This window comes from Physella acuta, unplaced genomic scaffold (genome assembly GCF_028476545.2).
Source record: "Physella acuta isolate Inbredline_101_S28 unplaced genomic scaffold, ASM2847654v3 ptg000562l, whole genome shotgun sequence".
NCBI lineage: Eukaryota > Metazoa > Mollusca > Gastropoda > Physidae > Physella > Physella acuta.
This window is the reverse complement of record NW_026732081.1, coordinates 451114-478848: the sequence shown is the minus strand read 5'-3', so window position 1 is coordinate 478848 and position 27735 is coordinate 451114. Positions and strand designations below refer to the sequence as shown.

The following is a 27735-nucleotide window of genomic DNA, read 5'->3' as shown; positions in this document are numbered from 1 at the left end:
TGGTCATTCACTTTACGAAATATCACGTGACTTTTGGCCAGAGTTGGATACATACATTTTTATTGAGTATTATATTTCAGGTAGCTTAAATTATAATTCAAGAATAGTAAAGTATAATGATGAATTTTCTATCTAATTGTAGAATGTTTATTATTAGCAGAACTTCCAACAGTTTTGCAGCAAATAACCATCAAACTGTTTAAACGACGAACTTTGTGTTACAATAAGATAAAGTTTTTAGACATTTCGATTTTTTTTTTTGTTTCTACACTTGCAGCATTTTTTTGAGCACCTAGTAGAAGGCCTACAGCAACTACATGTGCATCGAGTGTAGCCCGGGCAGTCTGTGAGGGATTGGAAAGGACTCGACGGTTGTAAAGGATTTATCTTTTGTGCTCGAATATTACGGTATGATCTGTTTCTTGTGCAGAATGACAATCTCACATCTGGAATACAATTTTTTAAATAACATCATGTCAAGTTTCTAGCTTGTAGACAACGCACTCTAATTTCATGACATCTGTGAAAACACTTCTTGGGTCCCCATTACCTCTGTCAACATTAGGTATACATGACGAGTATCATCTCAGAATTTTTCTTGTGGGTATCAAACAACCAGATTTGGTTATATATTTTCTACCATTTCAAGCAATAGCCTGTCAAAATAGCATACTCACTGGTAGTTTCATGTACTTCGGACTTTGGCTATTACCCTCGGCCAATGTGGGAAACGGCCAGCCAAATCTATGTAAAACAAATGGGCACATAACAAAGTCGTTATCAGTTCCACGAGTTCCTTTTGTCGCCAAATCAATTAAGAACCGCCATCACATTTTTACCCTTTTAATTAAACTCTTTAAAGCCAAAAAAATTATGTGAGTGATTATTCCATGTCTCGAGTCAAGCGAGGTGGACCCTAATGTCTGTCCTCCATCCAATATTTATACGAACAAGGCAGGAAGATGAAGGTGTGACCTAGAGCCGTGATGTAATTATTCCAACAAAAAAAGCCAGGTAGTAATTGTTCAAGTCTCCCAGAGAACAGGGCGGGGGTGAATAATTCAAGCAGTTATTTGCCGTGTCTTGACTCGGACATGCTTGACTGGTCACGGGCTGGGGACGATTTTTATACTCACGCATATCGCTAGCACGCGCAATATTTACAGGGGAAGAGAAGGACGCGAACAGTAGGCGAACATTTTTACGAATTTTTTTTTGTTGAATTTTAATCTTACACTATGGTATCGATCTATGCTGAGACTCATGTTGTCTTTCTTAGTTGGGATGGCGTGGCTGTGTGGTGATTTACATGGTTAGAGTTCGATTACCGTGTTCGGGTTCAATGGACGACTTCGAACCCACCCACCTAGCTATGGTCTGTACCAGACTTAAGTCGGGGGGGGGGGTGGACTTTCGGCTGGGCATAGTGCTGACCCAACAATCCCTTCATGCACCAAAGTCACAGATACAAATGAACACTACTTCATCTGCCAAGTTATCGATAGAAACTGAAAATTTAATAGGTACAAGCTGGTTTTTTTTTTTTTTTTAAATAGAGACAAGCTTTTAAAAACCAGTCATCTCGATAAAAAACACCAAAAGTTCTTTAGTTAAAACTTTAAAAAATCAAGAACCTTTTTTTTAAAAAGTATTGACAGTCCACAAAATCACGTGCAGCCCCCCCCCCCCCTTCCCATGCTCACCCCACGTGCCATACGACATGTACTCACCAAATTAGATGCGACGATGAGAAGACTAAAATTTTAATTAAGGTCTGCTCACACCTCGCGTGTTGCCGTGTCGCGCAACATGCAAGCCTGCTCAAATCAAAGCCCGTGCGTGCTCCAAGGTAAGTTGATGAGCAGATAAAAAAAATTAGCCTCCACGACAGAAGAGTTCCGCGATTCCTGTTAGGTCATTTTTTATTTAGCCCAGTCACGGCGGGCAGGGATGAATAAATGTAGGATTATGTTGTCTTTTTGGTGGTTAAATATTAAACTCCCATGTTAAGTAAACCAGGCGGATTTTTTTTACCAACAAAAAGTAAAAGGAATCGGCCATGAATTATTACAAAGTCTAGGAGCGTCTATCTTGTAGGGTCACTGGAGGCCGTATTTTTCAATCTTATCCTGATAGTTCTACTCTTTGTTTCACCCTGTCCGTTCCATCTTGATAGATACAGCCACGACAGATGTTCTAGATATGTTGTCTCGTCCTTAGCGAAAATTATCTAATAATTCCAACTCGTAGAAATTACCTTTATGTTTTATCGAACCAATGTTCTTGTTACTTCCATCTGAACGTAGAAATGATCTTTACAATGTGTTTAACATTAATGATCTTGTGACTTCCATCTAGCCGTAAATATGATCTTCACAATTTTATCTAAACCACACAAATAATCTTCACAATTTTATCATATATATATATATATATATATATATATATATATATATATATATATATATATATATATATATATATATATATATATATATATATATACACTAGCTGTATGTCATTGCTTCACTATGACGTAAAATAAATTGAAAGTAGTACTGTGAAGAAATTAGAAAAAAACACACAATGTAGGTCGACAAAACAAAACAATTTATCACTCTAAACAAAAAAAACAAAACAAAATGTACACACAATACAACCAAAAACAATTAACGCAACATAATCTGTTTTGTAATCCTTGTAAAAAAACAATTTGACATAATGATTTCTAGAATATTAATTAAGACAAGCGAACTAGGGGAAATTATCACTCTCTTAATATTACTATGTATACTTCTAGAAATTTAATTTAAGATTTCAATACAGATCAATAATTACTTTAGCGTGTAATATAATAGTTTAACACTATTCGAGTTTACAAAAATATGTTGTCTACAATCAAAATTAAATATATTGTCATCATAAATGCTAAAATATTACAGCGTAAAAATAATGAAAGTTTTTAAAAACATAATTGGTATAAAATCAAATTTTTTAATTGTTAGAGATATTCTATCTATCTACATGGTAGAACATTCTGGAATAGAACATTCTACAATTTTTATCTAAACCAAACAAATGATCTTAACAATTTTATCTAAAAGACACAAATGATCTTTACTATTTTATCTTACAAAGGTATTTCTTATTATTTCCATCTAGTCACAAAGATTCTTTAAATTCGTAGCGAGCAGCCTATCTTCTTAGATTTAAAGAGCAATCATATCTTAGCATTTCTTTCTAGAAAAAAAAATGATCTTCACAGTAAATATCTTTATCTTTATAGCTATCTGAAATTATCTTCACTATTTCCTATAGCACTAATGATTTCCATAATTTTACCCCGCCCCCCCCCCCCCAAAAAAAAAAAACAAAAAAAAAAAACAACCTTTAAAAACCTAATTCAAACGATACAAGATTTCTTCATAATACCTCATTTACAAAATTGTCTTAAACATTCAGCCAACAATCTTCATAGCTGTAGCTATCAGAATTTATCTCTACATTTCCACTATCACTAATGATACCGGTACATCTAACGAACCAGAGTTTCTTTCCGGCATCTCTTCGGGGGAGGTGGGGGGTATTGGGGGTCCATCCCGGACGATATGAAAAAAAATGTACAAAGAAAATGTGTTCTTTAATCAGTGTCCTTACCCTCCTCGGAAATATTAAGCCCCCCCCCTCCCCACCTCGCCAAAAAATGCTTGAAAGAAACCTTGAAGCAGACACAGATGTAACAATACCCCATCTAGCAGAACAAAAGTATAGACTCTCCCTAACCCAACTGATATTCCAGAGTACAGACAGCAAGGAGAAATCTCCGTGTAGAAGATCTCTGTCTAGCAGATACAATCAAGTATGATGTTAATTAGAGGACAGAGATTAGCCGACACGTCGGTTCTTCAACCCACAGCATCCTCAAGTTCTAGTTGTAATAGAGTTAACCTCTCGCCTTCTTACATCACTTCCGGTGGTAAACAGGATGCGGAAATTGATTGTCAAAAAATAAAACGTGTATTTTACTTAGGTTTATCTCGAGAATGTGGGAAAAATGGAGGGGATAGCGGGGTAGGGGGCGGGGAAAAAAAGCTGACGTCATCGTGTTGCACCATATCTCACCCATAAAAACATAAACGGTTAAAGTGATGTTTTACAACAGAGTTGCACGTTAGTGCACTTTAAAATGTGTATGCCTTGGGTTGGGGAGGGGGAGTCGGGGGAGGCAGGGTGTATTTCTGATATTTTTTCTCGGAGGGCGGGGGGGGGGGGGGGGGGGTTAATACTTCTGGTGGGGGGGGGGCTATCAATAATTGTGTTTATTGTTAAAAAATAATTCAGATAAGTTTCATTTTGTTGTACAATAAACAATTGACTTATTTATGATAGCTATTTACGAGTAAAAGACAATGTATTTTTAATCTGAGTCAGAACAAAACTACAATGTCCTTTATGAGTTATACAAAATATAGTGTGAAATAATTTTTGTTTCGTGTATTTGTTAAATAAGACGAATCAAACACACTTCTTTCTTGTTCTTCGTTCTTAATTTTTAGCGTTGGAAGTGATCGAGCCTTAGAAGTCATCCATAAATGAAGTCACACTCGTAGGGGGAGGGGGGGTCCGTAATTTTGTGACGATGTGTGATGAGGGGGAGGGGGGGTTCAGATGTTGCGACGTCACATTTTTGCATTATAAAAAAGCAATGTTAGAAAACGAATTTTAGACGTTATTTCGCATTTTAGATAACTGTTTTAATAAATTGTAATAGTTTAGACAAGATTTTAGAAAAATATCGATGTTTAAAAAAAATTCAACTGCAATTTTGAGGGGGGGGGGGGGGTTTGTAGGTTGAGGCGTGACATCATTTTAGGGGGGGGGTCTGGCTTTTTGTGACGACGTATGACGGTGGGGAAGGGGGGAGGTAAAAATCGACAAAAAAGCGTGACGTCATTTATGGATGACCCCTTATCTGCCAGAGGGTTAGAACTCGAGACTTTACCAAACACACTGATTACGTTTACAAATAGCTTTTGGGCTGTTATACGAATTCTGGCAGGGTAAATGGATAATTCAACATTGAAGTTGAAGAGGGGTTGGAATAACATGTGTCTACACTACTAGAACATTAACGTTGCAAGCCTACTGGTATTTTTTACTCGAAGCAAATTAATGTTAGTTGTGTTGGGATGATGGTCAGGGCAGTAGAGAAATTTTGTATTAAAAGAAATACAAAATTAATATTTTTAACGGGTACACTAGTAGACACTGGTCTTTTTTTCCCACTATCTGTTATAGCATAAAACAAATGAAAAAAAAAACTACCAAACATAACATGAGTACTGCTGAGGATTCAAGAAGTACGGGCTTCTAGTGTTGCTGTTGTGCCAGCTTTGTTAAATGTCGCTTAAAATATCTGAATCAGCATTGAAATAACTAATTTTATAAAGTATTTGAGTTAAATTCCTGCGTTGTCGCTTGCATGAGACATGCAATTTTCGTGTATGCAGTCAGATATTCGTTCTTACAATAAAATTAAATACTGTCTTGTACAAAATTAACATGACTAAATGAGAAACATTTATCAATGAAACATTTCAAATATTTGTTTTTTTTGTAGGTTATCTTTTTTTTAAACACAGAGTAATTTCCCATGTAAATGTTTTGTTTTTAGTACTAAGTTAACAACATACGGCAAGATATAATAAAATACGGGACTTGAAAAACCAAATGGGGTGATAAAAATAGAACAAGTGCCTGATGACTAACCGGAGGTTGAATTAAATATGAAATAAGCTAATGGGACGTTTTGATGCGCTCATTAGCCAGCAGGAAACAGAATCCCGCCTAAAGGACCGCGTCACCAAATGCCGCGGAAAGGTGGCATGCATAGTTGATTGTGTGGGCATGACACGCGGTTAGGCGACCTGCAGACGATCAAATGTCACAAGGCTGCAGTCGCCCGGCCAAGATGGCACAAGGGGAGTCAGCCCGCAGTCAGCTCCGTGACTCCTGCTCCTGTCAGCTTTGACATTACCAGGCGTCATTGCGTCACTTCTACCCTTTCCTTGCCAATCCGGCAACACCCAGTTTGGCATATAGATGCGACTCAGCGTCGCACTACGACTTCCTGGCACACTGCACATCAAACAGATCCCGTCTGATAATAAAAACAATTGGAAAATTAGCGCTTGCTATTTTTTAAAGCATTACCGTAGTTTAGATCGCAGTTTTTTTTTGTGGTTTTTAAAAAAAAAAAAATCTTAATTAGCATTATCAAATCCCACAAAGACATACTTATTATTACATTCTAAATAAAAATACAGAGATTCTGATTAAAGCATTTCATAAAATTATTCATGGATACCTATTCTGCGATATTTTTTTTATAACAAGCTTTTATACTGGTGTTAAACAGCTGAATTAGAGGTCAATATTTGTTTAACAAATAAAATATATAATAACTGGTTTATGGTAGGCCAGTTTGTTGAGTTCTAAATAAGGAGAAATAGAAAGATGATTATCTATTCATTTCCACAGCCTGACAAATGTGAGGTAATCCACATCTCATCCAATCCACCACAGATAAATGTGCTTAACTAAATAGTGAGTGGCTTTATTCAGACCAATACATTTCTCTTAACATTGTAAAGTTCCCTTTTCAAACCATGGGGCAAGTGAAGTAAAGTCCACCTGTTTCTGTGACCTCTGCATATGAAGGGATAGTGTGGTGAGCTCGGCCGCCTTTACTTTCCGTAATGTGAGTTGGGTACCCATCGGAGCTGGGTGGACTCAGGGACGTTCTAGTGACTGGAACCCGGATTCGAACTTGGTAAATTCGGGGTAGCAGTCTAGCGTCCTACCACTAGGCCACACCTTCCACTATTGTTTAATTAACAATTTCATTCTTTTAGCCAATGTTAGTACTTATAAAAAATTTCCATGTTTTCACATTTAAAATATCTATTACTGCCCAGTTACTGATTCTTGCATTAATGTTATTGAAGATGAAGCATGTATAAAACATTTGGCATACAAAGTGCTTGGTCAACTCACCAAAGCTCCCAACATACTGTTTTCTCAAATACAAGTCAACATACATTGTCATGTTGGATGATGTGTATAATGTGAAGGTATTAAATTCTTCAGTAAATTAAGGTCCACTATTTTGTTTTAAATTAAAACACTTGATAAACTAGAACTAGAAATGGTTATCTTATATATGGAATGAAAATTGGTGTAGGTATAATTATGCACAGTATAAATAAAACTATTTTAGATTTTCAATCAATGTAATGACAGAGAATATTTAAAACCAAATCAATATTTAATAAGGACAAAAAATAAAGTAACTTAATAAAACATGACATTTTCTAGACTATAACATTTAGTCAACAATCTGCTATACACTTTTCTTTAAGTTAAAAAAAAATAGGAGCAGAAAAATCAACTTTTCTAGAAAAACCGATGCAAGGGAGGTAATTCATTTTTTTACAGTCACAAACAAGAAGGAGGATTATAATTTTTAAAAGTTCAATTTCAAAAGTTATACTTTTTCTTCATTAAAACAACAATCATTAAATATAAAGCCAGCATCTATTAACAAAATATTTGTGAGTAATGTACAGGTTTTATACATAAATTATGAGATATAAATCTAGAAAACATACAAGCAGCCAGTGCACATGGCAGCTTAGTGTGTGACATAGCCATAGTATAAAATTAATGTCACAAGAATATATCGCCTTACTCCTATTCCTTTAAAAACTTTAAAAACCTTAAAAAATTTACAATTATATTTCTTGATCAACCACATCTAAACCAGTTAACCTTATCTGAAAATTATTTGCTCATTAATGTAAATTTAATTATGCACAGTTTGTTACTTATAACTGTCAAATTTACCTAATGTACACTTAATAATGTTATTGTTTGCAGTTCAATGTCATTTTTATCACAATTAAAAAACAGGCATTTCTGTTAAATTAATTTAACAGTATCAAAATACCATTTGAAACATGTGTCAAAAGAAAAAGTTTCATGAATAGCTAGTCAAGATTAGCTTCTAAACATCCTTTTAAATATATTGATGTTGTTAAACAAAAAGAAAAACTGAATAGGACACATCAAGATTTACCTGAAATAAATCTTAACTTGAAAGTAAAAGGAGAGAGAAAGTAACTGATAGTTATTAATTGGAATAGAACTTAACAATTGTTGGAATTTTGAAAAAATTGTGTACAACAACTTAATTGCAGAAAGCATACTTTCCATTAGTGAAAATACAATAAGAAAATCAAAAGTTAGTTCTTATTCACCACATTTTCTTCAGTTAAAATTACAGTGTCATCATAATCAACAAATAATTTGTTGTGAAAGCTCAGAAGCTGTAGCCCAAACAGTAAGTAATGCACGTGAAGTTGAAATCTTGAAAAAACTATCAATAACTTAAAAGTTTAATTAAACTTTTTCATAGCGATAAAACAATTAAATTAAAATTATCATCTAATGACTTTCTAAGACCGGTATAGCCATGTCATGATAATCTTTTTTTTTAAATTAATAAATATTAAGAAAATTACAAAAACAGAATCATTATTCATAAAATAATGAGAATATTGTTCTTCAAAATAAGGGGGATAATCCTGTAAATATAGCAGGCTAAGCAAAAATAAAAGTAAGCAGAAATGAACTTGGAGAAAAAAGCAGTTATCTTTGATTTCATTGTGACCTGTATTTTGAATCTTTTAAATCAGAAGAGGAATGGCTGCAGTATATTGCACACTTATAAATGTCTCTTCACAACAGTATGACTATTCCTTCTCTGGACTTGTGGGGGATCCTGCATTTGTTATTGTAACCAGAGGAGGGTCCTGCGAGTGGTGCCGGGACTCTGGTGAACTGGCATCTTTTGACATGAGAGACTGACGAGCTGACTCTATGGGTATGAGGTAATCATCACTGCTATCATCAACTTCATCTTCTTCTTCATCAGAGATTAGATTAAATACACTACTACAAGCTGAAAATAAACAAATTAGAAAAATTAATTTTAAAAATCAAAATGTATTTTGCACAAGAAAGATAAATACATCAATAAAAGCATCAATAAAAAAACAAAATAAACAAATAAAAAAGAATTAAGAAATAAAAGGTGAAAAACCTGAAAAGGCTTCAGGGTATGTTTTTTCCAGTCTCTGCTTAAGCAACCTGCAAGCAGAAAAAATTCACATTTTTTAAGCTGTTTTTTTTTAAAAATATATTTTGGTTTACACTGGGACCACACACAAATTTGTCATTTTTGAGAAAAGAAGACAGGACAACTTCAAGTGTTTTAAATGTTTACATAATTATTATAGGGAGATCATTTCACATAATGGAATTTTTGTACAAAAAACTTCAATTTTATAAGGCTAAAATAATAAAAATAAAAAATATAAATAAACTTAGAAAAGACCAAGTTGGAACATACCTGATACGTTTAAATACAGTATCTAAATCTTTTTTCATTTCTGACAACAGCTGAGTATGTTTGTGGAAGTCTTTTAATGTTGCCTCATAGCGACCAGAAGATAAAATATTGAAATTGATCAACATCTCATTCGTCTTTTCAAAGCGGGAGAGCCTATAGAACAAATTTAAGTGTAAACATTACTTCTGTGATCATCAACAGGAAACTATAACCTTTTATCTATTTAACTCTAATTGCTAGGTTAGGAATAGCTAGTGTTGGATTTTTGGAAATCGTGAAAAAAACCTTGAATTTGATTTTGCTGCTATGGATCATAAAATATGAAAAATAACAAAGCAAGAATATATTATTCTTGATTCTGTATCATTTAATAATCTGTGCATAAATATGAACAGTAGAAAATGAATACCTAAATTACATATTCAATTTTGCAATAAAAATGAAAATTTAAAAATAAATAATTCTGGATGTTTCAATTTATTTCTTTATAATTTTTTCATAAGACGCAAATTTTACTAACATATCTCTTTGAATAAAAACCATTGATGTTATGTCTTCTCGATTAACTTGTTCCATTAGGGAGGAAGCAAAAACTGTGGCTTCATCACGACCAGAGTGTAAGGTTCCACTGTGTTCATCTTTGACCACACTTGTCATTCTCAATAACTGAAACAAGTAGTTTAAAGTAAAGTGTTAGATTTTTATTAACTATATTAATTCTGACAGCAAAAAGTTGTGTTGATACTTAAAGTAGCTCAATCATCAAATGGAGCCAAAAAAGTTCCAAAGTTGATGTTCATTAAGTTAACTGGTAAGGTTTTCACATGAGTTAGTGACCAATATGAACTAAATTCAATATGGCTTACAAATTTACAGGAACACACTTATTAGAAAATCACTTAAAATAATTTAAACAAGACATTATACCCCCCCCCCCCCCCCAAAAAAAAACAAAAAAAAAACAACAACAACATGTTATTAGGCAATCCCATTACTATGATTAGGCCTTAGGCTTAGGCTAAAGATTAACATTGATTTAACCTAATGTTTTATTTATTTCATTTCAGCTTAAATTTCACATTTAACAGTTAGGCCTTCAAGACCTATATCTGCAAAGTATGACTACAGTACAATTAAAGTAATTAAAGTGATCAATTAGGCTTAAAACTTAAATACATTTTAATAAATTGTTGTTTGTGGGTGGGGGTACAATGATGCAATATGCAAAACAGGGAAACAGAAAATATAAGGCATTATTTGGAGAATTACATATATTCCCTATTTAGCAAGACATTAAGATAAGCCACATGACGAACACACAGCAATTTTACTCAATTTATTCAACTATTTGTAGTTGTATATTATTATGATAAATTAAAATCAGATAAATAATCAAATTTATTATGACAATTTTTTTTTCTTCTTCAGTTAGGCATTTGCACTTAAGAAATGAGTAGGAGCCTTGTTGGCCTGCTAGTCTCGCTGTAGCTAATAACTAATCTAGTAGCTAGACTAGAAACTAGTTCAGTCTAGAGCTAGACTAGAGTAGTCTAGATACTAGAATAGATAGTTCTAATTTAGTAGTGAGTAGTGAGACGTCAGTGAGAGGTGAGGGTAAAACTCCATTTTAGTGTATTTTATTCGCTGCTTCTCGTATACTTCCGGTTAAGTGTATTTTATTATAAACACAACCCAAACTCACAAAACTATTTAGAAAACACTAGGATTAAACCTAGATCTACTTATGTTTTTAGGAAAAGGTAAAAAAGATTTTGTTTCTCTCTGTCTGCGTTTCTGTAGCGATAGTTGTTTTACGAGATAAGGTTGCTGATCTTATGCTCAACCCCCAACCTGGAGGACCAGGGTGCTAGCTTTCGTCTGACCCCTACCCGCGCAGACCTTCCCAGCTTGGTTGAACCTGCCAGGAGTTAACACTCCCGCTGGTATAGCTCTGGGGGTCGTCAGGGTACGCAAGCTGCCAAGCCACGACAAGGCCCTAGCACCAGATGACAGATCTTCAACACACTAGTAAAACCTGTTTTACTCTATGGAGCCGAGACATGGAGAATAACTGCTATAAATAAGAAGAAAATACAATCATTTATAAACGCATGTCTCAGAAAGATCCTGCGAATTCGCTGGCCTAAAACCATCAGAAATGATGTTCTATGGCAACGGACAAATCAACTGCCAGTGGAAGTAGAGATCCTCCAGAGAAAATGGAAATGGATTGGCCACACACTCAGGAAGCCTGTATCCAGCATAACAAGACAGGCCCTCACCTGGAATCCACAAGGCAGGAGGAAGAGAGGCAGACCAAGAAAGACCTGGAGACGTGACCTGGAACTGGAAGAAGACACCAAGAAGATTGGATACACTTGGGGACAGTTGGAGAGACTAGCCCTGGACAGAGACGTCTGGAAAGCTCTTGTCAGCGGCCTATGTCCCAGTAGGGACGACAGGCAAACATGAACATGAAAAAAGATTTTAAAAAAGCATTACAGTTCCAATTAAATAGCGTGTGATCGTCGGCGTGAGAAAAATCCCTAGACGGTCGAGGGTTCACCATGAGTTCATATTGACTTTAATTATCTGCATACGTCATAGCTTGGGCAATTGCTATTTGAAATTGTGGTGGCCTCAGTGTTGGGGTCATTGTGAGTTCATATATGTTTATTTATAGTTTATAGTATCATGCGTGAGAGATGCTTTTTACAATACAAACTTAAATGCCTAGCAATTATGAGTTTGGTAGTTTACCCATCGCCATGGAAACTTTAACTGACACGAACATATTTTCAAGAGTAAAAAAAAAACGAAATAGTGCACATTCAATAATTCCAAATTTGGATTTTTCTCAAGTTTTGACAAAAGTAAATTAGGCCTATCTAAAACTAAAACTCATAAAGCAATTGAAGTGACTACTCGGAAGAAAATAAATTTTTCTCACCGACGTCTCCACTTAGTCGGCAAAAGATAGCTCTGCGCATGTGCAGTGACCTATGGCTAGAGTTAGATTTAGGGTTAGGACTAGGGTTAGGGTTAGGATTAGGGATAGGGTTGGTGTTAGGTTCTGCGGTTGTAAACACACGCATGCACAGTACCATCGAAAACATCGCTGCGATGGCAAGTCGTAGTTTCTCTCAATTGCGCATGCGTATCTTTTTCCGGCTAGCATTGGCCAAAAGAAATCTAGGCTTAGACTTAGAGTTTTCCTAACGTTTTTGTATGTTTCGGTTGTGTTGATAATAAAATATGCTAAACTGAAGGTGAACGTGAAGCGGGGAAAAAAATACGCTTAAGAAAGGCTAAATATACCATATAGGCCTACAAAATTAAATAAAAATTGGAGTTTACTGTTTTACCGAGAGGTGGGCACCCTCCTGGTTAATTTGATAACTGAGTCTAGAGTCTAGTTACTAAAGTTAGTCTTAAGTCTAGTAAATAATAGTAATTTAACATAAATTATGCCCAATAAATTACTTATACTTCTTAGTTAAGTCCAAATAATCGATTCTACAGAGTAGGTGTAGATCTAGACTCTAGAATATGTTGTCCTAGTCATAAAACTAGTGTTAGTAGATGTCCTTTTACTTTTAATTTTGTTTTTGTTTACAATTTTATGCAGGGTCTGGCAGCAAGGCCAGATTTTTTGTTAGATACAGTTTATATTATTATTTTGGGTAACAAAAGCGATTCGATCTAGGTATTTAGAATCACTAGCATCAGTGGCGTAGCGGGGTCGGGTGTCACCCGGTGCGGCACTAAATGGTGTCACCCCCCCAGAGGCGTTGCGACCCTTCCCGGGAACAAACTTTCATGTTTTCGATTTGCACCCCCCCCCTCAAACTTTCGATTTGCACCCCCCCCCCCCTCAAGTTTTTTATTTGCACCCCCCTCAAACTTTCAATTTGCACCCCCCTCAAGTTTTTCTCTATATATTTTGCCTTGGTGTCACCCCCCTAAATGGTGTCACCCGGTGCGGTCCGCACCCCCCGCCCCCCTCGCTACGCCCCTGACTAGCATTGATAATTACCAGTAAATTTGTTAAAGTTCTTTATATTTATGATACATATTAAGATATATGTATACATAGATCTATATATAATCATCAAATGAATTATTTCCAAATTTACAAATCCCTCTCTTTTGTTAAATTAATTTATGAATTCTAATTAGGTAGGCTTACATTAACAAAAATAAAAGACAATAGAAACTAAATTATAAAATATGTCATGTAGGCCTAGGTAAATATGTTATTCCGAAAAGTAAGTTAAACCTAATTAAAACTTGATTGATTAGTCTAACTGAAAACTGAAAACATTACAATAACTAGATCTGAATGTTGATGAAATATTATTTTTAGCCTATTTGGCATTTCTTTAAAAGTTGCATGTTCGTCCATTATTAAACTTAACAGAAAAGAGTTCCTTTTAATGTTGACTTGCTAAACAGCGAGTCGGGTTTTCAGAAATAAAAACAATCCAAAATGGTAAATGTTGATTTAATCGTCTTAACTTTAAATTATAATAAAATGAATATCACCCATGATGCGTTTGTTAAAAGTGAACCGAGATTCCCCTTAGGCCAGGGCCCTTAAATTACCCTCAATGAAACCTAAAAAAAAAAAAAACGAACAGAGCAGTCGGCATTCACTCAGGACTCAGTTTTCAGTCAAGAGTCACTGTCACTCAGTCACAGCCCCCCAGTAGCTGTAGAAACAGCTGTAGTACAGTGAGTGACTGTACATTGTACAATAACAATGGATCCATCATAGAGTTGATAGGAATTATTTCATCATTTTTGACATTGATAAAAAATAGTTAGGCCTAGTCACACTCTAGTGTTAGTTAGTAGTAGTAGTAGGCCTATTATTTTATTTTTTTACATTTTGCCATCAAAGCGGCCATAAACAAAAAACTAATGACATCAAACCTGAAAATAATTTAGAAATAGCCTATAGGCCTAATATTTTTAGAATCAATGTTATAGGCCTAATAGTTTCAAGTTCAAATTTATTCAAAAAACGGTTACAATTGTAGGCACAAAGGCCTTTTTTCATATTGGCCGTTTAAACAAATAAAACAATTCAATAACACATAGCAAATTTGAAAACACTTTTCAAATCCGGAGAACTAAAAAATAATGTGTTTAGTTTAAAAGTTTAAGGCTTTATTTCTATTTATTTTCATCAAGCCAAAGTTAATTTGTAAGGCCTATAAAACCCGAAGTTTGACAAACATCTTTACAGGAACTTTTAACTTTGTGATCAATATTCTGAAAACCCCACTTCATAGAAATTTTTCTCAAAACTTTGCCAATAAAACTTTTGGATTATTGAAGATGCCGATGTTCGATAATAGACCCTTCCAAAAATAGGTGTGTTTGGTTGTTAGTAGTATTGTAATCTCAACTAGCTTTATATTTAGAAATTAGGGTTAGGCGAATGGTAGGGCTATCATGGTTAACAGTAACATTGACCTTACGATTATCAAGCCTGTATTGTCTGTATTTTAGTGAACTGCCAGTGTCCTGAAACCCCTTTTTAAAGAACATTCTATTATCAGACACTGGTATAAAAAGATCCCCCGGTTGGGTCCATTATTGTACAACTGTAAATGTTAAATATTTAGGCCTATATAGTTTACAACAGTTCAAATTTTGTTCATTTGGTCTTTGCCCAGAATCTAGATTTCTGTATAGTTCTAGATGGCTAGGGCCTGGGATAATATTGTTAATGTGTAGTAAAGCACATTGCTTTTGACCAATAACTATTTTATAAATTTTTTTTCTCAAACAAGGATGACATTGAAATATATGGGTCTATAATTCACGTGTAACGAGTACCTACGGCTAGTTTAATAATGGTACCCAAATCAGCCACATGAAATCAAATGTGACAGACTTCTTCAGTTGATGTTGTTTAACCGTCAAATAAAAATCCCTTCTAAGGCTATAAAACATGTGAGCTAACAAATTTCCCCCTCCCTACTGATGCTAGCAAACCTGCCCACTGGGGCAGCATAAAAGCTTCTATTGTCTTGTTTTAAGTTGTCTGTCTTTTTTAACTGTTCATCTTTTTGTCCTCACTCTGTGGTGCACGCTCGGCTAATATTTCCCAAAAATTACACATGGAACTTTGCACCTTGCATGGGCAAAATCTTTATCTGGCCTATAATTTTCAGGTTTAGTGATAATAGTGTTACAGTGGCACTCACATATTAATTAAGGAAGAGATAAAATGTAAATTTAGATTCTATGATTAGTTTTTAGAACAATATACTGTATTTTTTTATCTTTGCTCTAGAAAAGTACACCTCCCTGTTAACCAAATATAAAGTGTAATCCTAAGATCGTAACATATGGTGTATAAATAATTAATCTGTTAATTAAATGTGTGTTTCACTATATTAAATTTTTTGTTTCCTTTTAGCCTCAAAATGAATATATTGAATTACATACCAAGCGCCATGGAAGGAGATTTGACTATGAAGAGAGAAAGTAAGTATCACCTGAGTTGGCATAATTGTTGTTTCATCATAATAGCTGCTGTACTGTAATTATGTTTTATGGATCACAGCATAAAATTTTTTAACAATGATTATCTTTAATTAGGAGAAAGAGGGAAGGCCGCAAGCCTCATGAAATGGCAGAAAAGGCCAAGAAACTTAGGGGCATCAAGGCCAAATTGTACAACAAAAAGAGGCATTCAGAAAAAATACAGATGAAAAAGACGTAAGTATTATTTAAAATTAAATTGTGAAGTTAAGCCTTTGCTGTAAGTGTAGCTCATTTAATTTTCACAATCACATATTTGATTAGTGATGGCTAATTAGTATGAAATTTGCAGAATCAAAATGCATGAGGAAAGGAAAACCAAACAGAAGTCAACAGACAATGATTCTAAATATGGTAATCCAACATATCTCTTGGAACGTGAGAATCAGATTCGTGCCAAAATCCTCTCCAATACCATCAAACAGAAGCGCAAAGAAAAAGCGGTACTAATTTTTATTTACAGTATTCTTTTTTTATTTATTGAAGTACATATATTTAGCATAATACTCTAATATACCTGCATTTACCTTAGTAAAATTGATTAATGAATTTAGTGATCTTAATTATGTCCTTGTTAGTAACACTTTTCATGGTCTCCTATTATCACTTATTAAAAAAAGGGCAAGTGGGATGTTCCAATACCCAAAGTTAGGGGAGTTTCAGAAGCAGAGGTGTTTAAAGTTGTCAAAACTGGAAAGACAAAAAGTGAGTTGAGTGTATTTTACTTTTACTGAATGTATTTGTGTTGTTTATAAACTGAAAGACTGTACAATGCTAAAACTTATCAGTGTTTAAATATTTCTGTAGATGTTTTATGTGATCTGCATAATAACACTTTTTTATTGATTTAAAAACTAAATGAAATAGTAATTATAAAGAATTTTAAATAGTGTTTTTTGACATTTTAAGTGGTCACTTCCATAGGGTATGGACAAGTGGCCCAAATGGATTTTGTGTGCTCTATCTAATCAATACAAAAACTATTTCCTTTGCTTTCATATTAATGTTTTTACGATACCATTATGGTTGGATTTTTCAAGATAGTTTGTAATTTGACCATTTTCAGGGAAAGCTTGGAAAAGAATGGTCACTAAAGTCACATATGTCGGTGAGGGATTTACAAGAAAGCCTGTCAAATTTGAGAGATTTATAAGACCTATGGTATGTTTTCAAAAACTGATTTGTTTCTTTTGCATAGTATTTTTATATAACATTTACTAGGTTATACATCATATTGAATATGAGATGTTTTAAAATTTAGTTTTTGTATAACCAATTTAGCATAGGTATTGAAGGATTTATTTTTTATACTTTCTAGGCTCTCCGTTTTAAAAAAGCCAATGTGACACATCCAGAGTTGAAGGCCTCATTTTTCCTTCCAATTATTGGTGTGAAGAAGAATCCCAGCTCTGCCATGTATACAAGTCTTGGTGTTATAACTAAAGGAACAGTTATTGAGGTAGGTTCATGTATTTGTCAGATTTTTGTTTGATCAAACTTCTAAAATGTTATTAATTTATTCCATCATAAATCATTCTGTAATTTCATGTTTTTATTCACCTTAATTTGCTAGTTCACCATTAAGAAAAATCAACTGCTATAGATTATTTATTTACTTGACATCTCTTTTCTAGGTTAACATAAGTGAACTGGGTCTTGTTACAAATGCTGGAAAAGTTGTGTGGGGTAAGAAAACCAGCTGTTTGAAACTATCTTGTAGGAGTGCATATTTATCAGTTACAATTATTTTTTTTTACAATTTAAAAGAATGTGAGATTATAAATGAACTTCTGTATAATGTATGTTTAAAATATTTCAGGTAAATATGCACAAGTCACAAATAATCCAGAAAATGACGGTTGCATAAATGCTGTCTTGCTGGTTTGAATGTGTATTCTTTGGGGGATGGGTCATGTTCAAATAAAATTATTACCACATTTTTGTCTCCTTTTTATTTATTAAGTTTTTATTGTGTGCATGTGGATTCTGGTCAGGAATCATTGTTGTCATTATATTTTGTTTACCTACGCAAACCTGTTCAGACTTGACAACTATGATCTGCCTTTTGGTTGCTCAAATCTTACTCCCTCAGAGTTTGCTGAGTGTAGTGTTAATAAAAACTGTAGAATCTTTGAGGTACACACTCTTTTTGGCATTTCTTTTGCTTCTGTCTATAAACAGCTGGGCTAAATTTGTGTTAATTAGCATCTAGGTGATGTCGTTTGTTCAGAACCATAATACTATAGTTAAGTTTTTTTTTTTAAAGAAATTCAGACATTCACATAAATAAATGTTGAATGCTTGACTTTGTAAGGCAGTTAAAGTGGTTCTAAACTACAGTATACATTCAAAGTCCTGATTTGTGCATCGAAAACCTTCCATTAGCTCTTGGAAAATGCAAGGAAGTTTTAAAAATAAAATACCAAAAAAAGTTGTTAAAGTGCTTATTTGGTTCTAAAATAAATTACCCTGTTTTTTTAAAAAAAATAGCTGGTACAATATCTACTTGTGTAACATTCCTGCTTCTATCTTTAAACAGCTGGGCTACATTTGTGTTAATTTAATAAACATCTAAGGTTCTTCGTTCTTAATTTTAGTGTTAGAAGGGATCCCTTCCAACACAATTAAGGATACATATCAACTGGTTATGTGCTATTGAGTTAATTGAGGCTCTTGACTCTGATTTCAGCCAGCTTTTCTTTTTGGATTTGCTTCCATTGCATTTGTCCAACCAAGAACAAACTACAAGGCAACAGTTGTTTGTTTTTGGAGTTGTCTCTCCTAGAAGTAGTAGAAGAGTGGCTGTCCCCAACTAACGAGCCTCATCTACCCGAGGGTTTAAACTCGAAGATTTTCGGTTTAACAACCATGAGCTTTACCGATTCAATTACGCCGACCACTATCTAAGATTCCAAGTGATGTCATTTGTTCAGAAACATAAAACCATACTGTTAACATTTGGTAAAAATAATAAGAGTTGGCACAATACCTAAATCAGAGTGTGGAAATACACAAACACATTTTAGTACTAAATTCTCTGGAATTTTTGTTAATAAATGCTTCTCAGAGTGACAATTAAAAGTTCACTTAATCACTAGCACCCTATAGCATCTCAATGGCAGCAGCCAGTGTTTTCTTTGTGTAATTGTGACCTTGCACTGGTATTATGTTTGTAAAAATCAATTGAATAGACTGCATTTACAAAATTAAAATGTGGTTTGGTAATTTTGCAGTATTTAAGTAGTTCTGATGCTCTAATTTTGGGTGATTAAATTGCAGGATCACACCCTCCCCAATTTTAATGCTATTAAAACAGTTTTTTGTTTTATATCCAATTAAACAGCCTTTGAAAGTATAGTGAACAAAAAATTTCCTGCTCTTGAAAATTATTTTGCATGAACCCAGTACATTATTTGAGTTGAAAGTGATTCAGAATTTTATTTGTAAAGTTTTAATTTTTTTCCCTCCTTTTGGCTATGTAACTTTAACAAAGCGTTGTTGAAAATAAAAACCTACAAAAACTGAAGGTTTGCATCTATTACAGGCAAGATGTCAAATTGTACACTAAGAGGATGTCATGTATTTATTTTGATAATGTGTACTAAGGATATGCCAAAATAGCTATCTACATAGCCTTAGTATTTTCAATGTTAGGCCTCTCCATAAATACATTTTCAATTGTTCGTTTAAAAAAAATTGCACAAAAATTTGATATTTTACATACTTTTGTATTGATGAATATTTTAAAAAAAAATTGACATATAACTAATGGTAAATTAATTAACTTAAAATTTTGAAACTGTCACTAGATATCTTCTTCTTACATAACATAAACAAGGTACAATCATCACATTTTGATTCATAGAGTCACAAAATTATCACAGAATTTATATCACAGTAGATGGAACAACAGGACTTGTTATTTCTAACAGCCTTAAATAATTTTAAGGAGCCACATTTGAGCTTATAAATTTGATTCTTTGACTTGTCCACTCAGCTTCTTCTGTGAACAAGTGTTTTTTGTAGAATTCTAGCAAACTCTCATAGCGCTTTAGGACATCAAAACCAACAAGGGCATGAAGTTTATGCAGATCAACTGGGCACAGCATCATTGGCTGACTGAAGTCTTCTGCTAAATGACCTAAATAATATAACTCAAATTATTTAATAATATGAACCATAATTAAACAAAATACATTTCAAAACAGGTCTATATTCTTCTTTGTCGTTGGATGGAATTTCCTCCAACACTTGTGTCAACTTGTTATGTGCCAAATAGGCAGTTTACTTAGATTTCAGCCTGCTTTTTTTTGGATTTGCTTCCATGACCTTTGTCCTTCCAAGAACAAACTACAAGGCAGCATTTGATTAATTTGAGAGTTTTCTCTCCTAGATGAGATGCCATCCCCAACTATCAAGCGTCATTACCAACCACACCCACCCTATATAATATCTAATGCTATGCTTAAAGTCAAGTCATAAATCTGGTGGATATATTAAAAAAATGTGATAATCATAACTAATCCACTCAGTGCATAAGAAATAATATTTACCATCTGTACATAAAAACGTACCTGATCCATTCATACAGCAACGGAAATAGATACAATGATCTAGGCCAAGTAAATGGCAAAGTTCATGAACTACCAGTTTGCAACTTCTTTGTAAAATCAACCTGTGGCGTTCTTCTTGTTTTATTTTCTTGTTTGTTTTGATGTCATACCTGATGATAAATCAAATGGTACATGTAAAAAGACAGTAGGTGATAATTTGGCTACTATAAAATACTCAAATCCTACTGAGAGATTTAAAGAAAACCTGTTCAATTTGATGTAATTATAAGACCTCTTGTTTGCTTTCATAAACTTATTTGTTCCATTTCCAGACAAATCACTCCTGAACTTTCTCCAACTGTCCCCAATAACTGTTCTCCAGTTGGAAATACATTTCTCCTAATAAATGTTTTAACAGTATTTCTACTTTTATAGCATTTCAATGTTTTTTGTACAGAAGGCCCTTTGTTAATCCTCCCAGCATAGTTAAAGTGGGTAAATAAGTTCTGTACACATTTTTAAACTTTTAATTTTATTAGAGCTTACCAAAATTCTTTAGAGAAGGTCAGAGCAGGATCATAACGCAACAGGCTAAATATAGCAACACGTCTGTTACCAGAGGCCATGCCAGCCACAAACAAATCAGATTCATCACCATACAAGTCATAGGGTGTAAGTCCAATCAGGCACAAAGCATCATCTGGCATTATCAAGTGCATTCTGGGTAAAATTGAATCCACGTTTATTTGAACATGCTTTGACACTGAATTAAACCTGAGAAAGTAAAGTAACTCACTGTAAAGAGGTATAATTTTAATTATTTTTTTGCTCAAATGCTATGATTATGAACATCATATAAGTATAAAAACCAATGGACTTAGTCACAAAAAAACCCACCTTGTAGTAAGAGTGGACTTTTTAACTCTAGCTGATTGGCGTTTTGATGGATTATGACTTGGGTCCTCAGTTAAGATTAAATCTGAACCTTTTTTCTCTATGTCTAGTCCTTCAAACACTTCTACTGGTAGGCCTAAATATCTTTGCACATAGTCAATTAAATCACTAAACATTATGTCTTTGCTATTGAAAGCGCCAATTTTTGCAATGTAAATTTTTCCATTTGGGTACTTCTGAGATATAGTTTTACCTTTAGGGTTAAAGCTTTGCCTCATGAACTTTAATTTCCTATTAGAGAACCATGGATTTTCATCTAGATATTTGCTGTGAAAAGTTTTTTAAAAAGTTAAAATATTGGTAGTTATCCAGAATAAATAATTTAAAAAACTTATTTTTACTAAAAAAAAGTTGGACAGTAGGCCTACTGCATTTAAAATCAAGATCTAAATGAATCTTAGATATAATTATAAGACAACAGTGTATACAAGATCTAACATATAAGTTAACAATCATTGAACACATAGAAATAATTAAAAGAAGCAGTGAATGCCAGGCAGTTCTTTACAGTAACACACCTGAAGCTCTGCCCTTCCTCAGCATACTGAGCTAGCCAGTCATCTATTGAAGAAGGAGCAGGTATAGCTGAGAAATATGTAGGTGTTTCTTTGGTGTCAGAATACACTAGAGGCAGTCTGTCAGGCTTGAATCCTATGGCTTTCAAAGCATCTTCTTGTGATGGTGGTCTGTAGCCTTTAGCATAAGGAACATGCAACTTCCTTTTGGTTGTAACTTTTGTTCTCTTTAAACCTTCCTTAGGCATGGCTGTGTAGTGAATAAATTTCAAGCCATTAAGGAACAGGTTAGAAAAAAACATGATATAGCCCTTAATTAGTAGCTGGCTATAACAAAAAAAAATTAGTAAGCTTGATGACTGATTTAATGATATCAAACTAAAAATAAAATAGGCCAATTAAAAAAAAATATTAAAATATAATTTTTGAATATTAAACACAACTCAAACAATAATTGCCGATAAATTGAAAAAATAAAATAACATACCATACTCCCCCCAACCACCTCTCCCCCCCCCCCACATATAGCTTCATTTATTTTACAGTTACAATTTCTAACTCCATTTAACTATAATATTAATAAGCTATTAATAATTTTACACTTTTAAAGTAAAGTATACACACATATATAGGCCTACATATAATATTATATAGCCTATAGGTTATTTATCTCTATATATCTATATACAGGGGCATATATATTTTATATATATATATATATAATATATATATATATATATATATATATATATATATATATATATATATATATATATATATATATATATATATATATATATATATATTCTCTTCGCTGGCAAGTTTATGAGGTTACATACTACATAGATTTTATACTTATTTATATTATTATAATTAATAATTATAAAAATATGCAGACTCATTTTAATTGTATTAAGTAGGAAGGTGGACATAGTCGTCATAAGACCAGTAACTCCTTTCTGTCAGAAAATAAAATCAATAAGCCTAAGCCTTCAAAATATGTCACTAGGCAGATGTAGAATCTCTGCTTGTGCTACTTTTCTCCACTTTGGTATGCTAATATTAAAATTAATGATGTATTAATATAGGGCAATATAGATTTATTTGGTAAAATGGTGCGCAACAAAAATTATGTCGCAAATAGACTATTTATAGAGTTCACTCCCTTGTAAATCTATCTAGAACTTGGATCTAGTAAAGGCAAAGGTCTTGATCTAGAGAAGAAATCTATATTTTAATGAACATAATGTATCCGCATTTTTATTTAGGTCTACATAATAGACACAACCAACAGTAATGCCCTTATTTAGCCTAATTAATTATTTGGCCTACACGTTTTTGGCATTACATAACCGTTGAGGGTAAAATGCGAGACGCGGAATGCAAAATTGGAAACGGTTAAAAATTAAATCGTAAAAATGCGAGAAGAAAACGCGAGCCATACCTGGGGGTAAAGTAAAAAAGTAAATAGCGAGACAATTTTGTGGTTATTTATGAGATTCTGAAAAATGTCTAATCAAATCGTGAACTGAACAAGTACCCACGAGTGATGTTATTACTTTTCGTTATCAAATCGTCACTGAGTGTCTCGAAATATCGTAAATTATTATCGACACTGTCAAATTCTATTTTTATCTTGCTGACCTCATTCTTAGGATCTTTCAAATTTTGAACTGTCGTAGTCCTACTTTTGCTGAGCCAAGTAAGAAACAATTTAAAAATAAAAATTATTATATGAATTAAAAAGTGATTTAAATCAGCAAAAAATCAATAAATAAAAATCATAACAATTAGGCTAGGCTCATGGTTGCTAAACCGAAAAGTCTCGAGTTCGAACCCTCGGGCAGATGAGGCTCGATAGCTGGGGACAGCCACTCTTCTAGGAGAGACGACTCCAAAATCAAACAACTGCTGTCTTGTAGTTTGTTCTTGGTTGGACAAAGGCTATGGAAGCAAATCCATAAAGAAATGCAGGCTGAAATCGGAGTCAATGGCCTCAATGGCGCATAACCAGTTGACACGTAATCCTTAATTGTGATGGAAGCATGGTCGAGTCGGCAAAGCTCATGGTTGATAAATTTGAAAAAAAGTCTCGAGTTCAAACCCTCTGGCAGATAAGGCTCGATCCCTCCCAACACTAAAAATTAAGAACGAAGAAGAAGATGGCTAGGCCTAGTTACTCAAATGTGTTTAGCCTTTAGATTTCTCTACAATTAGAATCTACAACTAAACAGATCATACTTCGAAATACCCCAAATTCACACACTAGACCTAAATTACATCCAATTTGGGCCTAGTGGCGTAGCTAGGATTTTCGGGCCCCTAAGCAAAAATTATTATAGGGCCCCTACGTCTATCTGTAAATTGATGTATTTTATACGTCCTAATTGTGCATTTATACGGTATTATTATGTAGCACCCCATAACGTAAAATACCTTTGATTTTGTATCACTTTTATGTAAAACAAACTAACAAATGAACTGTAAGTCTGTAAAATTTAAGTAACCTAACACGGGGCAGGGGCCTCACAATTTAGGCGTGACACCATGACGAAAACTCTAAAATGTACCGTGAAAACTGTTTTATTCAGTTAAAATAATAAGATATCAAGGAGAAGGGGTAACACTCCACCGGAGATGCAAAATTGCTGGATGGGGTGAGGGTGACACTCACTAAACGCACCGGGAGATATTGAACCTTGTGACGCTACTAACAAAATACACATTTTTAAATGTTGCTCATGATTTATTTAGATTTGTTTTTTCTTTCTTATAAGTTTTCAAAATGATTAAAATGTTCCTTGAAGTGCACTTGAGCTGCTGCTGTATGTTCTATACTCGTGATGGCCAAGTTACTGACCCAAAGGGCATATCTAAAACTTTGTTCATAACCTCGTCATAATGGAGAGACTCGAGGCGCCCAAGCATATACTACTGCCGAGGCGGCTGGAGAACACCCCTTATTTTCTTTAGCCATTGACTATAGTAGCCCTCCGTATCCCAATGGCATGGCGCTTATTAAAATAAGTGTATGCACTGTAGTGCTCATGGGGGGGAGACCGTGGCGCCGGCTGATTCACCTGTGCAGTTTGGCCGTCGAATTCAGCAGTAACCCTGAATTCAGAAATTACCTGTCCCCAGGTGCTAAGAAAGCCGCTGGGAAACTCTGGGTGGCAAACTGAACCGCCCTACTGTCAATGAGCCGCTCTACGAAAGAAAATAAATAAATTTAATAACAGAAGTCAGAGTTTTGTTTCTGGCTTCTCTACGAGGGTGAGGCGCTGCACCTCTTGTGCGGGGTTGTGGTAGGAAATTTCACGGTCAGTAGAGGTTTGACTGAATTATTCTAAACAACTTCCCAATGTTTCTTGGCGATTGGAGCGTTTTTGTATTAACGCATAAAGGACAAGGAGACAGACCAACAAAAATCTTTAAGTAGCGGCATATTGATTGGAGATAAATACGATCAACAAACAAATTCTGATTAAGGTTAAAACTAACAGAAAAACATTGACAAATTTTCGGTGAGGACAGAGAGTTGAGAGGGAAGGGGGTACAGGTTTGTGGCGGTGGGGTAGAGAATTTTTAGAGATGCGTATAAATTTGCGGGTGCGGGTGCCAATCTAACAAAAGAGTCTAATTCTTTCAACAGCTTGCCCGACAATGCAACAATGCGTATAATGTTATTAATACCGATGGCCCTGTACAATCCCTCCCCAGTAAGAAAGTGTAATATAGTGAGACTTGTGAAGTCAAGGGAACTCACTCTTCTGTATTAGTATTATATTTATATTGTTATCTTGAGTGATGTCCCTTACATGTTTATGTATATAAGTGTCTCGTGACTTCCGCCCTCTCTCTCTTTCCTCATGGTGTGAATAAACTACTGTTAACAATCAATGTGGCTTCTCGTCAGTGATTCCAATCCATCACATTGGCGACGAGGATGGGATAATCCACTAGAAAGAGCACCTACTTACGCAAAAAAGAGGTTTGCTAGAGCATATTGGCTAAGTATTTCTAGAATAATGGCGCTGTATGGCCAAATAAAAGAATTTGATTCGAATGATGAAATCATTCATGATTACCTAGATAGGTTAAGCTTTTACCTTGAAGCAAACAACGTGACGATAGAAGCCAAAAAGAGAGCTGTTTTGTTAACAGTCATAGGGCCTCAACAATTTAGGCTACTAAAGGACTTATGCGCACCAGCTAGTCTAACTACCAAGAGCTTTAACGAGCTGAGCAAATTGCTAACAGACCACCATGCGCCTACCCCATCAAAGTTTCTATGTCGAGCTAGATTTGACAGTAGGACTCGTCAACCAAAAGAGTCAATATTAGAATATGTTGCTGCTTTACGTCATCTAAGTAAATTTTGTGAATTCGGAGACACGCTGTCTGACAGACTATGTGAAAAGTTTGTGACAGGTGTAAACAGCCCTGATGTTCAAAGAAAGTTGCTGCTCGAGTCAGATCTCACATTAGAAAAAGCAATACAACTAGCAACTTCATTCCAGCAGTCATCCGAGGCGGCGAAATCTCTAACGCCTTCAGAGATCCATGCAGTAAACAGCAGGTTAGTCAACAAACACCAACCCCATCAGAGCATTCCAACTTATGCTAAACAGCCTGCACGTTTAAAGCCTAGATCTAAATCTAGTAATAATTATCAAAAATGTCATCGATGCAAAGGTCCCCATGCATCTCATCGATGCAAGTTCAAGTCAGCAACTTGTTATAAGTGCAGTAAGCAAGGTCACATTGCCAAGGCCTGCTTTGCAAAGTCTTCGTCTGTTGCTAAATCTAGCCAGTCAAGACAGTACCGCAACCAAAGGCAGCACTATGTTAACTCTCACCAAGACTACCTAACCCAACCAATGAACCACTCTACCTGTGAAAATGCTCAAACTGATTCGCAGCCGGATTTCAACCTGTTCTCTGTGAAATCAATAAGTCATGCTCCCATCAATGTACTAGTTAATATCAACGGTAAGAGCATCAGCTTCCAACTTGACACTGGAGCATCTCTAACAGTCATCACAAAGAAGGACTTTAACGCTGTCACAGGAGGATCAGTGCCTCTACAGCCATATCACAAGTGCCTAACAACATACACTGGTGACAATGTTCCGGTAATAGGAGAGTGTATGGTTCATGTAAGTTATAATGGTCAAAGTGTTAAACTTCCTCTTCTTGTGGTTGAAGGAAATGGACCACCATTACTAGGTAGGAACTGGTTAAGTGATCTTAAGTTAAATTGGGAGAGTATATGTTCATTGAACAATGCAAGAGAATCTAGTCTTACTTCAATAGATAAAGTAATATCTGAAAATAAATGTGTTTTTGGTAATCCTGGATTACTAAATGATAGAACAGTGAAGATAAGCATTAAAGACACAAATCCAAGATACTGCAAAGCTAGAGTTCCACCTTATGCAATGAGGAATAAAATTGAAAATGAGCTAAGTAGATTGGAATCTAATGGCATCATAAAGAAGGTAGACTATTCCGATTGGGCAACGCCCATTGTGCCAGTGTTAAAGAAGGATGGTTCTATAAGAATTTGTGGAGACTATAAAACTACACTGAATAAGCAAATAGAGCTAAATAGGTACCCTATTCCTAACATTGAGGAAATTTCTTTGAATTTGGCAGGAGGAGACAAACTCACTGAATTAGA

At 34.5% G+C, this 27735-nt stretch overlaps 3 protein-coding genes across 4 annotated transcripts; 1 reads left to right on the top strand and 2 right to left on the bottom strand.

Moving 5' to 3' along the window:
* Positions 1-7361: 7361 nt before the first annotated feature.
* On the bottom strand, positions 7362-13085 carry LOC131946468 (kxDL motif-containing protein 1-like). Of its 2 annotated transcripts, none has more exons than XM_059307239.1 (5): positions 12956-13085; positions 9993-10138; positions 9473-9625; positions 9164-9210; positions 7362-9022 (listed from the first exon to the last, which is right to left on the bottom strand). In XM_059307239.1, the coding sequence occupies exons 2-5, from the start codon at positions 10127-10129 to the stop codon at positions 8814-8816; spliced, it is 546 nt and encodes a 181-aa protein (XP_059163222.1). In that variant the 5' UTR covers positions 10130-10138; positions 12956-13085; the 3' UTR covers positions 7362-8813. The 2 variants fall into 2 exon arrangements, with proteins under 2 accessions (XP_059163222.1, XP_059163221.1); XM_059307238.1 differs by having other exon boundaries at positions 12962-13085.
* A 798-nt stretch (positions 13086-13883) lies between these two features.
* Positions 13884-17963, top strand: LOC131946507 (ribosome biogenesis protein NSA2 homolog). The gene is made up of 9 exons (XM_059307326.1): positions 13884-13964; positions 15906-15973; positions 16088-16207; positions 16323-16473; positions 16651-16735; positions 17097-17191; positions 17349-17489; positions 17665-17716; positions 17850-17963. Exons 1-9 carry the CDS (start codon positions 13962-13964, stop codon positions 17915-17917), a joined length of 783 nt encoding a protein of 260 aa, XP_059163309.1. The 5' UTR covers positions 13884-13961; the 3' UTR covers positions 17918-17963.
* Positions 17964-19837: 1874 nt separating this feature from the next.
* Positions 19838-22300, bottom strand: LOC131946517 (archaemetzincin-2-like). The gene is made up of 5 exons (XM_059307338.1): positions 22056-22300; positions 21481-21804; positions 21130-21357; positions 20605-20753; positions 19838-20171 (listed from the first exon to the last, which is right to left on the bottom strand). Exons 1-5 carry the CDS (start codon positions 22298-22300, stop codon positions 19975-19977), a joined length of 1143 nt encoding a protein of 380 aa, XP_059163321.1. The 3' UTR covers positions 19838-19974.
* Positions 22301-27735: the final 5435 nt, after the last annotated feature.